Here is a 15,235-nt window from a genome sequence, read left to right as displayed (position 1 = left end):
GAGTTTCTTTTCGGGTTATGAAATTATGGAAGCGTGGATTAGTGATAATAGTTTCACAACCTGTGAATATACTAAAAGACACTGAAGTGTATACTTCAAAAGGGTGAGTTTTATGGTGTATGAATTATGTCACAGTCAAATGGGTAAAAGATTTAAAGACATTTTATCTTTGAACTTAAAGGAGAAATATATAAGCAAATACAAAAATGCTCTGATTCATTAAGGAGGAGTCATTAAGGAAATGCCAGTTAAAATCACTGTGACATCACTAAACTTTTATTAGAATGTCTACATTCAAAAATAAAAAATGCAACAATTCCAACTGTTGCTACAGATAGTAAAATGAACTCATGCATTTCTTTTTTTTTTTTTTTTTTTTGAGACAGAGTCTCACTCTGTTGCCCAGGCTAGAGTGAGTGCCGTGGCGTCAGCCTAGCTCACAGCAACCTCAAACTCCTGAGCTCAAGGGATCCTCCTGTCTCAGCCTCCCGAGTAGCTGGGACTACAGGCATGCACCACCATGCCCGGCTAATTTTTTCTATATATATTTTTAGCTGTCCATATAATTTCTTTCTATTTTTAGTAGAGATGGGGTCTCGCTCTTGCTCAGGCTGGTCTCGAACTCCTGAGCTCAAACGATCCGCCCACCTCGGCCTCCCAGAGTGCTAGGATTACAGGCGTGAGCCACCACACCCGGCCTCATGCATTTCTTGTTTGAGTATGAGATGGTACAGTTATTTTGTAAAAGTAGTTTGTTTCAACATCTTGTAAAATTAAACATTTATTGTATAGCCAGGCAGTCACACTTATGTTATTTATTCAAGTTGAATTAATGACCTATATTCTTACATAGACCAGTTTGTTATTGTGTATAGCAGCTTTTCTTTTATTTTTTTTTAAATAAAGAGATGAGGTCTCACTTTATTGCCCAGCAGTCCTATGCTCAAGCAGTCTCCTGACTCCTCCTGCTACTGTCTCAGCCTCCTCAGTAGCTGGGAGTAACAGGTATGCTTCACAATGCCCAGCTCTTATTGCAGCTTTTTGGTCAACTGGAAAGAGCCCAAATGGCCCGCAACAGAGTAGTAGGTGAACAAAGTATGCTACATTCATATAATGTAATATTACTCATTAATGAATGATAATGAATTATTGATACATGCAAAAATATGGACGAATCTCAAATGGATTTTGGCCAGTGAAAGAATTTATACTAAAATGCCTATATACCAGAATTTATACATTTTATGTAAATTTAAAATATATTTTAAAAAATAAAAGAGGAAAACCATATTCTTCCTGTATACCACACTGTCCTAATTTCTATTGCTTTATAATAGGTTTTGATATTTCATTAAGTCTTCCAATTTTTTGATTCCTCTCCAATAATCTTTTAAAAAATTACTGCATAGTACACATATTTCTGTGATACATGTGATAATTTAATAAATACATTCATATAACTTGTAAAGATCAAATCAGTGTACTTGGGATATCCATCACCTTAAATATTTGTCTTTTCTTTATGCTAGAAATATTCAAATTATTGTTTTAGAAACTTTTGTGTACCAAAGCACATGATTAAGAAAGTGAAAAGAAAACCCACAGAATGGGAGAAAATATTCGTAATTATATGTCTGAGAAGACACTAGCATTCAAAATATATAAAGAACTCTTTCAACTCAAAAGCTGACAGAAAACCCAATTTATAAATTCATCAGAAACTTACAACGTTTCTCAAAAGTGAATATACAAGTAGCAGATAAGTACATCAAAAAGTTATTAACATTATTAGTTATTTGGGAAATGCAAATTCAAGCCACCATAAGATACCACTTCAAAATCTCTAGGATGGCTACGACAAGAAAAAGGTAAACTGAAAAATGTTGGCAAGAAAGTAGAGAATTTGGAACTCTTGTACATTATCACTGGGGATTAAAAATTGTGAAGCCACTGTGGAAGAGTTTGGTGGTTCCTCAAAAATTTAAACATAGAATTTCTGTGACCCAGAAATTTCACACCTAGGTATATTCTTAAGTTAATTGAGTATATATCTTCAAATAAAAACATGTATGCAAATGTTTGTAGCACCATGATTCACAATAGTGAAAGGGTGGAAAATACCCAAATGTCCATTGTCTGATGAATGGGTAAATAGGTGTTCATTTAATGCAGTAGTATTCTGCCATAAATAAGAATGAAGTACTGATGCATGCTATGACATGGATGTACACCCAGAAATAATGCTAAGTGAAAGATGCCATACACATGAGGTTACACATTATTCCATTTCCATGAAATATGAAGAATAAGTAAATCTAAAGAGACAAAGCAGATTAGTGGTTGCCAGTGACCAGGCATAAGGGTAATGGAGAGTGACTGCTTAATCAGCTTTGAGTTCCCTATAGGAATATTAAAATGTTACGGAACATGACCATGGTGATAGTTGCACAAAATCTGAATGTACTATAGGCCACTGAATTGTACTTTTATTTAAAGTAATTAAATGGTAAATTTTATGTTACTTGAATTTTACCTCAATAAAAAATTAAGCAATCAAGATATTAAAAAATAAAAAAGGTGGTGGGCTAGATTTGTATGGCGGGCTATAGTTTGTTGACTCCTGGTCTTGTTTAGTCAATGTTATTTGTATTTTAATACATTTATTATAACCGGTTTTTAATTTCTTATGAGTCAGTCTCAAGATGTGACTCAGACTGTCATAGGTATTTGTAACTACCAAAAGCCTTATTTCAAACATTTATCAATAAATAATTGAACAACAGTATGAAATTGACAATCAGTCCCACAGATGACTGGCAGAGATATGAACATTTTCCACAACACAACTATAGGTATTTGAGTTTATTTTTCACCACACAAATAACAATGAAAAGCTCAAATAATACTGTATACTCTCCAGAATGGCTAAAATGGAAAGGATTGAGGATGCCAAATATCAGTGAAAATATCATAGCTCACCAAGATATTTTATACATTGGTGATGGTAGTGAAATTGAGGACAGTAACTTTGGATAGCTTTTTGACAATATGTCATAAAGGTGAACATCTACATATCTCATGACTAAGAAATTTCACTCATAGGGTATATTCGCAAGTATAGATACCTTTGTATTCACCTAAAATCATATGTGCAAATGTTTATATCATTACTATTTATAATAGCTCTTAACAGGAAATCATTCAAAAGTCTGTCACATAGTAGATACATTAATTTTGGTGGTGAGTTTTTTAGTGAAACATTACACAGCAATGAAAATGAATGGACTAAAACTACATGTTATAAGTGAATTCAACCCAGCAGCAGAATAGATTAACCAAAAGTGAGGATAGTGGTTCTTCTGGGTGTAAGATATTACAGCAGTGCACATGAGCATGTTGAAGATACTGGTGATTTCCCTCAAGTTTAATTATTCTTTAAATATACATGAAATTTATACTCTCTTTTGTATATCTCATATTGCAATCTTTTGTTTATCTTAAACTTAAGTAAGATACCAATACTGAGAATCCTCAGCATTTATATTTTACATTCTCCAGTCATTCCCAAAAATGGAGTTATACATTTTTGTATTGCTTTTTTAATGAACCCTTATGAGGCACTTTGATAATATTACAATTTTTCCTGAGTGTTGAGTAAGTTGATTTCACTAGTTTATGTTCAAAACCTCTCTTACTCTGGCACAGTGGCTCACGCCTGTAATGCCTGCTCTCAGGAGGCTATACCTGGAGGCTAGGGTATTAAGACCAGCCTGGGCAACATAGTGAGACCCTGTCTTGGCGGGGGAGGGGGAAAGGGACAAAAAAACTTTTAATATGTTTTGTATGTGTCTTTCTTAACAAGTACTTCATAGTTGTAAGTATATGATCTTAATATATATTTACTTGAATGACTAGTAATGATTCAAAAGTGAATTCAGTGTGATAATGTGACTGAAATGTTCCCTGTATAATGTGTTATTCAAATGCATGTAGAGAAAATATTATTGAGTACAGACACTAGTATAAGTACAGGAAAATTGAAAAGTAGTAAAATGTTTAGTTATTATAAAAATAATATGAGTTACAGTGAATCATGCAAATCACTTATTCATTACTCATTACCATGTAGAAAAAAAATATGCAGAGCATCAAATTTGGTCCAAGTTTCCCCTGTTCATGTATGTTAAAATTTCTCTCTGTATTCTTTGTGTAAGTGTTAAAAATTTCTTGGCAGCCAGATTGCTTAAAAGGATTTTTTCCCACAAAATGGTGAGAATTTAATGGTAATCTAGACCTTTCATTAGATATATCTTCTAATAAAAAAGTCTACTAAAAATTTTCAAGTTAAAGATTCTTTGTTACATGAACCACCACCTACTCCCTCCCTGTATCTTAGCTTAGCATGACCAAGACTTCACTCTAGGTGTGTGCAACCAAGCACATAGGGCTCCCTCTTTCAGCTAACAGTGGAGGTCTAAAGTCAGGAATGGCACAGTGTCTTAATTTCCTATCCTTTCTGCCTCACTGTTGCAGAAACCTAACTTAAATGCAATTGTAGTGGTCAGAGGACTCCTGTCCTCTACCGAAGTCGTGAGGAATAGAGGCTTTTCTTAATGCCTGGTGTGCTTAGAATACAGAGCTCTTAATTCTCCTTACCTCCTTGTAGCAATGAACTTTCATACTGGGTAAGTGAAAAGAAAATCGGCAAATTTCCAGTTCCTAGCTTGCAAAGTTTGATTGTCACTTTGAGGGAAGGTAGCCACTGATATGTCCTGCTCATTGGCTGACTGTTAAGATTTTGCCAAGTGGGAAAGGCAGGCAGGATATAAGAACAATTATAAATACCTTAGAAGAACTAGAGGAAACCATGCCTCAAGAGGTAATGAAATGATTACAGTATGTCCTCACATAGAGAATATCTGTAAATAGGTTGGAATTATAGGAAAGAACCATATAGAAATCAGGAGTTGTAAAATACAGTAACAAAAATTAAAACTTACTCTCCAATGAAGCTAACTATATTTAAAACAGGGTTGGGGAATATCAAGCTTAATGGCAGTCCTGAGAATGATAGCTATTTTGATGGGAAGCAGTTAGGAAGCTGGTAGCTTCATGACAGCAAAGTGCTAGACTGCAGGCTAGCTACCAGGAAAAGAGCTAAGACAAGAAATCCTGGGGTCAGAATAAAGGTGGGCAAATAAATTACCATTGCAAAAGCCCCTGAATTAATTCGATTATACTGTGAGTATTATGTTCCCCAGAACATTGCTGTAAACAACAGAAAGATTAGCCAGCAGTTAATGCAGGCTAGCAGCTCAATGTGATTAAAGAAAAAAAGTGAGCCCTGCTAACCCACTGTCATCCCAGTTTAATTGTACTATGCCCTCTGGGGAGTGACATCATAGGTTTCACATTGTGGGAGAAGTAGACTTCCTTAAAATATCACAGCCAATTACTAAACACAAGAGAAAACATTAACACCCTGCCCTGGAGTGGTGGTGGGTACTGAGTAGCCAGTATTGTTACCATATATCACTGAAAAATGTTTAATTTTCAACCACAAAAATATTTGAGACATGCAGAGAAATAAGAAAATGTTACCATATGTGAGAAGAAAGGAGGCTAAAAAACCCTTCCTTTGAGGGCCTGGTTGTGTTACTAAGCAGACTGATATTTCAAATCAGCCATTATAAATATCTTAAAAGAACTAGAGGAAACCATGCCTCAAGAGGTAATGATATGATTACAGCATAACCTCACATAGAGAGTATCAATAAGTAGGTTGGAATTATAGGAAAGAACCATATGGAAATCAGGAGTTGTTAAAATATGGTAACAAAAATTAAAATTCACTAGAGTGGCTTAACATGAGATTTTAACTGGTAGAATAAACTATCAGTGAATTTGAAGATAAATTAATAGAATTCATCCAATTCAAAAATTACAGAATAAAGAAGTAAAATACAGTTTCAGAGAAATGTAGGAAACCATTGAGAATACCAGCATATGTGTAATGGCACTGCCAGAATGTGAGGATAGAAGCTGATAGAAATAATATTTGAAGAATTAATGCCTGAAAATTTTGTTTTATGAAAAAAATTAAACATCCAAGAAATGTAAAGAATTCTAAGTATGATAAATGCAAATAGATCCACCACTGAGACACAGTATAGTAAAAATAGGAAAGTAAAAAAAAAAATCTTGAAAGCATCAAGAGAATAATGACTCATATGCAGGCTGGTCATGGTACCTTATGCCTATAATCCCAGCACTTTGGGAGGCTGAGGTGGGATGATTGCTTGTGGCCAAGAGTTTAAGACCAGCCCAAGCTAGAAAGAGACCCTGGCTCTGGAAGAAATAGAAAAATTAACTGGGTGTTGTGGTGTGCACCTGTGGTCCCAGTAACGGGAGGCTGAGGTAGTTAGATTGCTTGAGCCCAGGAGTTTGAGGTTATGGTGAGCTATGATGACCCCACTGCACTGTAGCCCGGGAGACATAGTAAGACTCTGTCTCAAAATAAATAAATAAATAAATAATGACTCATGTACAAGGAAATTCTAATAATGCAGTAATAATGGAGGCCAGAATGGAGGGGTATGACATTAATAATGTAGAAGAATTAAACTAAAAATTTTACCTGAAATACAACTGTCTTTCATAAATCAAGTCAAGGTAAAGAAATTTTTAGATAAACAAAAACTGGAAATTTGCTGCCAGCAGACCTGCCTTACAAGAAAAATGTATTTAAGTTTTTCAGGCTGAAGAATACTGACCCCAAGCCATAATTGAAATTCCTGTGAAAAATCAGAGAGCACCAGTCATAGTAATTATGTAATTACAAAAGTATAAATGCATATTTATTTTTCATGTATTAACTGACATTCCTACATACTATATGTTTATAAATATTTATCTTTTATACATAATTTTCATGTTTGTATTTTTGAGCCTATAAAATACGGAAATGTAATCTATTTGGCAATAATATCACAAAGGATGTGGTTGAAAACAGATATAGGAAGGAAATGATTATTGATGATGTGTCAGATCCACAGGGACAATTGTAAATAACCAGAAATAATAAGGATTGTAAAACTCTAAAAATATATATTTTCTCACCAGTCTTCTTTCAGCTTCTTTAGGTATAGCATTTTTGGGATTTTCATCATTTATAAATGTATCATATAACAATAATGGCTGAAAATAGGGAGAAGTTACAGAGTTATATAGAAGTAGTATTTCTATATTCTACTCATATTAATATAAATATAAAGTGGATTCTGTTAGGATGTCTAAGAAAAGCCTTAGAGAGTGATGTCAGCAACTTGGTAGAATTGGTAGTGCCTATCTATCCCTCTTTCCATGGATATACCAAGTAAATACATACATATGGATCAATTCTGTCTTAAGAGAAACCAAAATGTAGTTAAATGATTCCTACACACTAGATGACTAAGAAAATATCCACAATTGGTAGATTAAATGGAGGCATACTCATGTCCAAACCCCTCCTTGAGCACAGGTCTATACAATTGGGAAGGAATCCCTAACTCCCACCCTCTTCCTGTGGGTGATAGGTTAATAACACACATATAGTGTCCGAATTCTTTTTTTTTTTTTTTTTTTTTGAGACAGAGTCTCACTCTGTTGCCCAGGCTAGAGTGAGTGCCGTGGCGTCAGCCTAGCTCACAGCAACCTCAAACTCCTGAGCTCAAGCAATCCTCCTGTCTCAGCCTCCCGAGTAGCTGGGACTACAGGCATGCGCCACCATGCCCGGCTAATTTTTTCTATATATATTTTTAGCTGTCCATATAATTTCTTTCTATTTTTAGTAGAGGTGGGGTCTCGCTCTTGCTCAGGCTGGTCTCGAACTCCTGAGCTCAAACGATCCGCCCACCTCGGCCTCCCAGAGTGCTAGGATTACAGGCGTGAGCCACCGCGCCCGGCCAATTTATGCATAGTTAAATGAAAAATGTTTATAGGGAGGTTTATGAGGCTTCAAATGCAGTGCAATTCATCTTGAGTCCTATAAATTATTAATTTTATCAAGGAATTTTATCTACATTAACTGATTGGAAGTACATTGTTTAGTTAAAAAGTAAGTTGAAGAATGATATGTACAACAGCATATCATTTATTGTGAAGTTTATTAATAGAAATGTTTATGGGTACATACATGTGTTATAAATGGATAATGTCATGTTCAATATTGAGAAACAGGAATGAGTTTGTAAATGGATGCCTGAGGGTTTTTAACCTTACCTTAATCATTTTAATGGTAAAATCATTTCAGCACATCCACAAGTATACTCTCTGTTCCTTGGTGTATTGAAGAAAAGGAATTGATAGTAGGAAAATGTGTGCTCTCTTTGATTCTAACTGATGCTATTCACTTCTGTGACTATGCTTGCTTTTAGTTGTTTGATAAATATAGTTAATCAGAATGAAAAACAGGTATAAGAGCAAAGGTAACTCCACGATAGGCTAGGCTTCCTGGATGTGAGAAGCTAACAGCCTAGTTCTGCTTCTGTATATATGGCTTGCTGGCTTGGTGCTTAGCGTAAGTGGAGCCATGGCAGGCTTCACTAAAGTAAAGGAAAACAAGGCCCCGGGGAGGTAACCGCAAGTTACTTCCTGATAAAGGACTGGAGAGTCCAGGGGCCCTCCAACCAACTAGGTAGATAAGAAGGGCAAGACACGATCAGCGCATGAACGGCTTGTGCAGGCCATGTGTTCCCAGTATCACTTGTAACCAAAAACTAGAAGGTATGCAACAACAGCCCCCGCCCCCTGTCGGAGACCCTCCTCTTCCCCTAAATGACGTTAACTACAACTGGCGCCAGCGCGAAAAGCCCGAAGCTTAGAGTCAACCAATCAGGAGCCAACTCGATCAGCCACTTCTAAAAGAACAAATAAACTAAAGGGGGATGGAGTGCAGACCAGTATGTCATGTGCAGACTAGAATGTCGTGTGCAGACTAGTGTGTCGTGTGCAGACTAGTATGTCGTGTGCAGACTAATGTGTCGTGTGAAAGCTAGCATACAAAAAAGTATAAAAGCTTAACCTTTATCCCAGGGCGGGGTCTTGGTTCGTGGAGAGGCCACTGCATTGGCGTTTTGGGACTTGGACCCTAGCTTGAGCTAGACAATAAACTCCTTTGCCTGTTGCAGCCTTGGTGACTCTGCCTATCTGTTCCTAGGGCTGAGAGAAACCGGTTCAAACATTTTGGGGGCTCATCCGGGATCCCGAAACCCCTGGAACAGAATCCGGACCTGAGGAGGAGTTGGAGCTCTGAGAATCTGTACGGTGCAGGTAACTGGGCCCTGGGAAGTGACCGGCAGAAGGCCTAGGTGGACACACTGGTGGGTCGCTGGTCAGGAGTGAAGGGAGACGTCCCTCGCCCCTGGTGGGTTTCCATTTCTCTTTTGGTTTCCGAAGAGTGGGAGGCACCCAAGAGGGGTAAGTCCGGGGCCACTCAGCGGAAATTCTATTTGGGAAAGGGAAACCAAGTGGATCCATTTGAAGTGGAAGTCCAAGCGGAATAGCCGGCTAAAATTTCTGTTGATTTCTGTTGTTCCTTTGTTTCTCTTTTGTTTTCCAAAGAGTGGGAGGCACCCGAGAGGGGTAAGTCCGGGGCCACTCAGCGAAAATTCTGGTTCTATTTGTCTGAGTTTTAGATGGTTAACACAGGACCGGTCTAATATTGTCTGTTTGTGCCTTTGTGGATTTCTTTCGAGTGATATTGGCCAATTTTTGGAGGGGAGAAAGACCAAGAAACGAGTCCGGACTCTTAGGTCAGATGTGTGATTGGAATTAATGTTTACTGTGTGGAGTGTCTGAAAGTGCAACTAATGGTAAATGAGATTCATGGGTGAGTCTGCTGAGCCGAGGTGCTGCTGAGTGGAACAGCCCAACAGCTTCTTCTTCTTTTTCTATGGCCCTCTCAATCTCTGGATTTACAATCTCCTGGTTACAGGTTGTCCTTTGGGGGCTTCCTTCCCTGTTGGCGCTGCTGCTTGGTATTGGCTTGTACGTTGTGACCCCTCAATCTTGGGAGCCTCTAAAAAAGGCTGCCTTCACACTTCTCTACTGGCTCTCGGTGGGACTCCTTGTATGGCTGTGAACTGCCCCCCCCTTCTAGTGGCTTTGTGTCATTTGGTATCTTTTGAATGTCTTTTTTGCCCCCTTTTGATTAATAACCCTTTTTCTCCTCACATGACTCAGGAGGACGGGGTGTCCTCTGAGGCCCCACCGTGGAAAAAAATAAGACTAAAACAGGGTCTTACCAAGGCCAAGACCTGCTGCCCATTTTGTGCAAGGAACCAGAAAAACCAGTGGGCAACAAGAGCGGGCAGCAGGAACTCGCTGGTGACGCCAGATCATCTGGTGGCACCAAAGCAGACCAACTAACGGTGTCTGTTTCCTTGTAGGAGTGCTGCGCGGATATGGGACAGACACTATCGACTCCCCTGTCCATTTTTGTGGGCCATTTTAAGGATGTTAGGGAAAGGCTGCACAGCCTTTCCCTAAAAGTAAAGAAAAAAACAATTCATCACCCTTTGTGAGGCAGAGTGGCTGACCTTTGGGGTGGGATGGCCACGGGAAGGGGCATTTGATGCTGAGCTTATTGAAAAGATAAAAGGGGTAGTCTTTGGTCATCATGGCCATCTGGACCAAGCCCCCTATATTATAGTCTGGCAGGACTTGGTCCAGGATCCGCCACCCTGACTAAAGACCCTCCTGCCAGCATCGAGGAAGAAGACACAAGCCCTAGTTTCCAAAGAGGTAAAGAAAAGTGGGGTGCAGGACCCGCAGCCCACGGGATCACCTGTGCTGTCAGACTCTAATCTATATCCAGCTTTAATAGACCTAGAGTGGCATACAACCCCACCTTATAATCCTAGAGTGGCCCAAGCGGCCCAGGCAGCTCCGGTGGCTCCCGCAGCCCAGGGGAGGACGGGACCTCCGATGGGGGGGCCGGCTTATGGCACTAGACAACGGATTGGACAAACTCCAGATCTGGAACCCGTGAGGGTGCTTCCCTTGAGGGCCGTGGGACCCCCGGGAGTGGACGGGGAGCAGGCGTATCAGTACTGGCCCTTCTCCACCAGTGATCTTTATAATTGGAAATCTCAAAATGCGAATTTTTCTGAAAATTGAAGAGATCTAATTAACCTTTTAGATTCGGTCCTTTTCACTCATCAGCCCACATGGGACGACTGCCAACAGTTGCTTAAGGTTCTTTTTACCATGGAGGAGAGGGAGCGAATCCAGGGAGAGGCACGAAAGTTAGTCCCTGGAGAGGACGGCAGACCCACCATCAACCCTCAAGTCATCGACCAGACCTTTCCCCTTGAACGGCCACCCTGGGATTACAATGAGGCTGAAGGTAGGGAGCGTCTCCAGGTCTACCGCCAGACTCTAATGGCTGGTCTCTGGGTGGCGGCATGGAAGCCGACCAATTTGGCTAAGGTAGGGGATGTTCAGCAGGGGCCCAAGGAGAGTCCAGCAGCATGTCTAGAGAGGATTATGGAGGCTTTTAGACAATACACTCCCATAGATTCTATGGCAGAAGAGAGCAAGGCGGCAGTAATGATGGCTTTTGTTAGCCAGGCAGCCCCAGACATTAGGCGTAAGGTGCAGAAAATAGAAAGATTAAGTGAGAAAACTCTGAGGGACCTGCTGGAAGTGGCAGAAAAAGTCTATAACAATAGGGAAACGCCGGAAGAGAAGTTAGAGAGAATGAGACAGGAAGATAGAAAGTTCCAGGCGGGCAAGACCGTAAGGCAAATAAGGAGATGGCCAAGATCCTACTTGCAGCCATGGGAGGGGGTCAGTTAGGGGCAAACGGCTGAGAACGACCTCGGAGGGAGAGGCTAGGCAAGGATCAGTGCGCACGCCGCAAGGAGCATGGACATTGGGCTAGGAACTGCCCCAAAAAGAAAGGGGGACATGGGGTTGGACCCTCTGGAAAGGTTATGGTGCTGGGACAGGATGAAGACAAATAGGGGAGACGGGGTTCGGTGCCCCTCCCCAAGCCCAGGGTAACTTTGCAAGTGGAGGGAAACCCAGTTAGCTTCCTGGTGGACACGGGGGCAGAATACTCGGTGATTACCAAAACTACTGGAAAACTATCCAATAAGACTAGCTGGGTGCAGGGGGCGACTGGAACTAAGCCCTACCAATGGACCACTCAACGAAAGTTAGACTTAAGCTCAGGGCAAGTGAGTCATGCTTTCGTGGTCATTCCAGAATGCCCCACCCCATTATTAGGAAGAGACATACTCACAAAATTAAAGGCCCGTATCTACTTTAAAGAAAAAGGATTAATAAAAACTGATGACAAAGGCAACCTTATCAGTAGCCCCCGGGTTACTCAAGTCCTGACCCTGGCTCAGGCAGATGAGTACCGACTGTATCAGCCCATGAAGATCAATCAGGAAGGGGAAATGGGCTACCGGCTTCACAAGTTTCCTGAAGCCTGGGCTGAGACAGGGGGAGCAGGATGGGCAAAGCATCGGCCGCCTCTCTATATTGAACTGAAACCAGGAGCCGAACCAGCCCAGGTCAGGCAGTATCCCATGCCCCACGAGGCCAAAATGGGCATAACGCCCCACATTCGAAGGCTTCTAGATGCCGGAATCCTCCAAAAGTGCCAGTCAGCTTGGAACACTTTGTTGCCAGTGAGAAAACCGGGTGGGAAAGATTATCGGCCTGTGCAGGACCTCAGGGAGGTCAATGCGCGGGTCCTAGACATCTACCCTATGGTTCTCAACCCTTATACCCTGCTAAGCTCCCTTCCCCTGACACAAACCTGGTATACCGTTTTGGATTTAAAGGATGCTTTCTTCAGTTTGGCAGTAGCCCTGCACAGCCAGGAAATATTTTCCTTTGAATGGCAAGATGAAGAGAGGGGAATCCAGGGGCAGCTGACATGGACAAGGCTGCCTCAAGGGTTTAAGAACTCACCCACCTTGTTCAATGAGGCCCTTCACGACGACTTGGGTGAGTACCGTACCAACCACCCGGAGGTGACCTTGCTACAGTATGTAGATATCTGCTGCTAGCTGCCCCGACCCCACAGACCTGCTTAGAGGGCACCAAGGACCTGCTTAGTGTGCTAGGTGAACGGGGATACCGGGCCAGTGCTAACAAGGCCCAGATTTGCAAGGAAGAAGTCACCTATCTAGGGTATAAAATAAAAGGAGGTCAGAGATGGCTGATCGAGGCAATGAAACAAACTGTGTTGGGGATACCCACTCCGACCTCATGTCGAGAAGTACGAGAGTTCCTGGGGTCAGTGGGGTACTGCCGTCTCTGGATCCCGGGTTTTGCAGAAAAAGCTCGACCCCTATATGAACGATGTAAATCAGGACAGGCATGGAAATGGACTATACAAATGGAGGATGCCTTCCGGGCTCTGAAGACTGCTATGTTAGAGACCCCGGCCCTAGCGCTCCCTGACCTCACAAAAGAGTTCCACCTGTTTATAGATGAGAGGAAGGGAATAGCTAAGGGTGTGCTCACACAGACACTAGGACCTTGGAGGCGGCCGGTAGCATACCTATCCAAAAAGCTAGACCCGGTAGCAGCAGGATGGCCGGCGTGCCTGCACATCATTGCAGCTACCGCTTTGCTGGTCAAAGACGTCGACAAGCTCACCCTGGGTCAGCATTTGTACATTACCACCCCTCACGCCATAGAGGGGATCTTGAAGCAGCCGCCGGGGCGATGGATCACAAACGCGAGGCTGACTCACTACCAGGGACTGCTGTTAGACGCCCCTCGCATTCCGGACTCCTGCCATCCTGAACCCAGCCACGCTTCTGCCAGATCCAGTGCCAGCAACGCCTGAACATAGCTGCCTTGAGATCCTGGCCGAGACCCAGATGGCCCGGAGTGACCTGCAAGACCGCCCCCTCGCAAACAGTGACCTGACCTGGTTCACAGATGGGAGCAGCTTCGTCCGGGACAGACACAGATATGCAGGGGTGGCCATAGTAGATGAGCAAGGCAGGCTTATCTGGGCCACGCGCCTTCCACAGGGGACCTCGGCCCAGAAGGCTGAACTGGTCACATTGACAGAAGCCCTTTGCCGGGCCCAGGGGAAGAGGCTGACGGTGTATACTGACAGCCGCTATGCCTACGGGACAGTGCACATACACGGAGCCCTCTATAGAGAAAGGTGCTTCATTGCAGCAGAAGGCAAAGAGATTAAGCACAAGCCAGAGATACTCCAACTACTAGAAGCCATCCTGTTACTCAAGGCAGTGGCTGTAGTCCATACCCCGGGACACCAGAAGGGGGACTCCCTTGAGGCCAGGGGCAACCGGGCCACGGACGTTGAGGCAAGAAGGGCTATGGAGGGACTGGTACTAACCGATGTTCTGCACTTGAGCTTGCCGCCCCCTGGGATGGGGAAGATCCCCCCCCAACCAGACTATTCCAGCATGGACATAAAGTGGGCCACAGAAAAACTGCAGGTGACGCCAAACAGGGATGGCTGGTTCCAAGACAGAGAACATCGCCTGATAGTCCCTGAGACCTTGGGGAACCAGCTACTAGGACACTTGCACCGGACAACGCATCTTGGCAAGAAAAAGATGTTACAGCTGCTGGCCATTGCACAACTCAGATTCAAATCACAAGAGAAGACAGCAGAAGACATTGTCAAAAACTGCCGTGTCTGCCAGGTTATGCAGCCGGGGAGGATCAGGGTGACCCATACCAGGGAACGGGGGAGGCAACCAGGGAACGGGGGAGGCAACCAGGATTATTTTGGGAAATAGATTTTACAGAGGTAAGACCAGAAAAATATGGGTACAAATACTTACTGGTCATGGTAGACACTTTCTCAGGGTGGGTAGAGGCTTTTCCTACTAAAGGAGAAACTGCTTTAATAGTGGCAAAGAAAATGTTAGAAGAAATAGTTCCCAGGTACGGGCTGCCGGAGAGCATAGGGTCTGACAATGGGCCAGCCTTCACAAGTCAAATAAGTCAGGGGCTAGCCCAGGCTCTGGGGACAGATTGGAAATTACATTGTGCATATAATCCCCAGAGCTTGGGGCAGGTAGAAAGAATGAACAGAACCCTAAAGGAGACTTTGACTAAATTGGTCCTGGAGACTGGCGGGGACTGGGTGACCCTCCTTCCCTTCGCCCTGTTCCGAGCTCGGAACACTCCCTATCATTTAGGCCTTAACCCCCTTTGAGATTGTATATGGCGCTCCTCCACC

General features: G+C 42.4%; 1 protein-coding gene across 1 annotated transcript; it reads left to right on the top strand.

The window, feature by feature from the left end:
- Positions 1 to 11,406: 11,406 nt before the first annotated feature.
- LOC138378957 (uncharacterized) lies at positions 11,407 to 14,789 on the top strand. The gene is made up of 2 exons (XM_069464252.1): positions 11,407 to 11,472; positions 13,834 to 14,789. The coding sequence occupies exon 2, from the start codon at positions 13,890 to 13,892 to the stop codon at positions 14,787 to 14,789; it is 900 nt and encodes a 299-aa protein (XP_069320353.1). The 5' UTR covers positions 11,407 to 11,472; positions 13,834 to 13,889.
- Positions 14,790 to 15,235: the final 446 nt, after the last annotated feature.

The sequence above is a fragment of the Eulemur rufifrons genome, chromosome 30 (assembly GCF_041146395.1).
Source record: "Eulemur rufifrons isolate Redbay chromosome 30, OSU_ERuf_1, whole genome shotgun sequence".
In the NCBI taxonomy this organism is placed as follows: domain Eukaryota; kingdom Metazoa; phylum Chordata; class Mammalia; order Primates; family Lemuridae; genus Eulemur; species Eulemur rufifrons.
The sequence above is the reverse complement of the archived record's forward strand: the minus strand, read 5'-3'. Positions and strand labels throughout refer to the sequence as shown.

Excerpts from the sequence above, each read along its gene's own strand:
- LOC138378957 (XM_069464252.1), top strand. The coding sequence starts at position 13,890 with ATGGCCCGGAGTGACCTGCAAGACCGCCCCCTCGCAAACAGTGACCTG.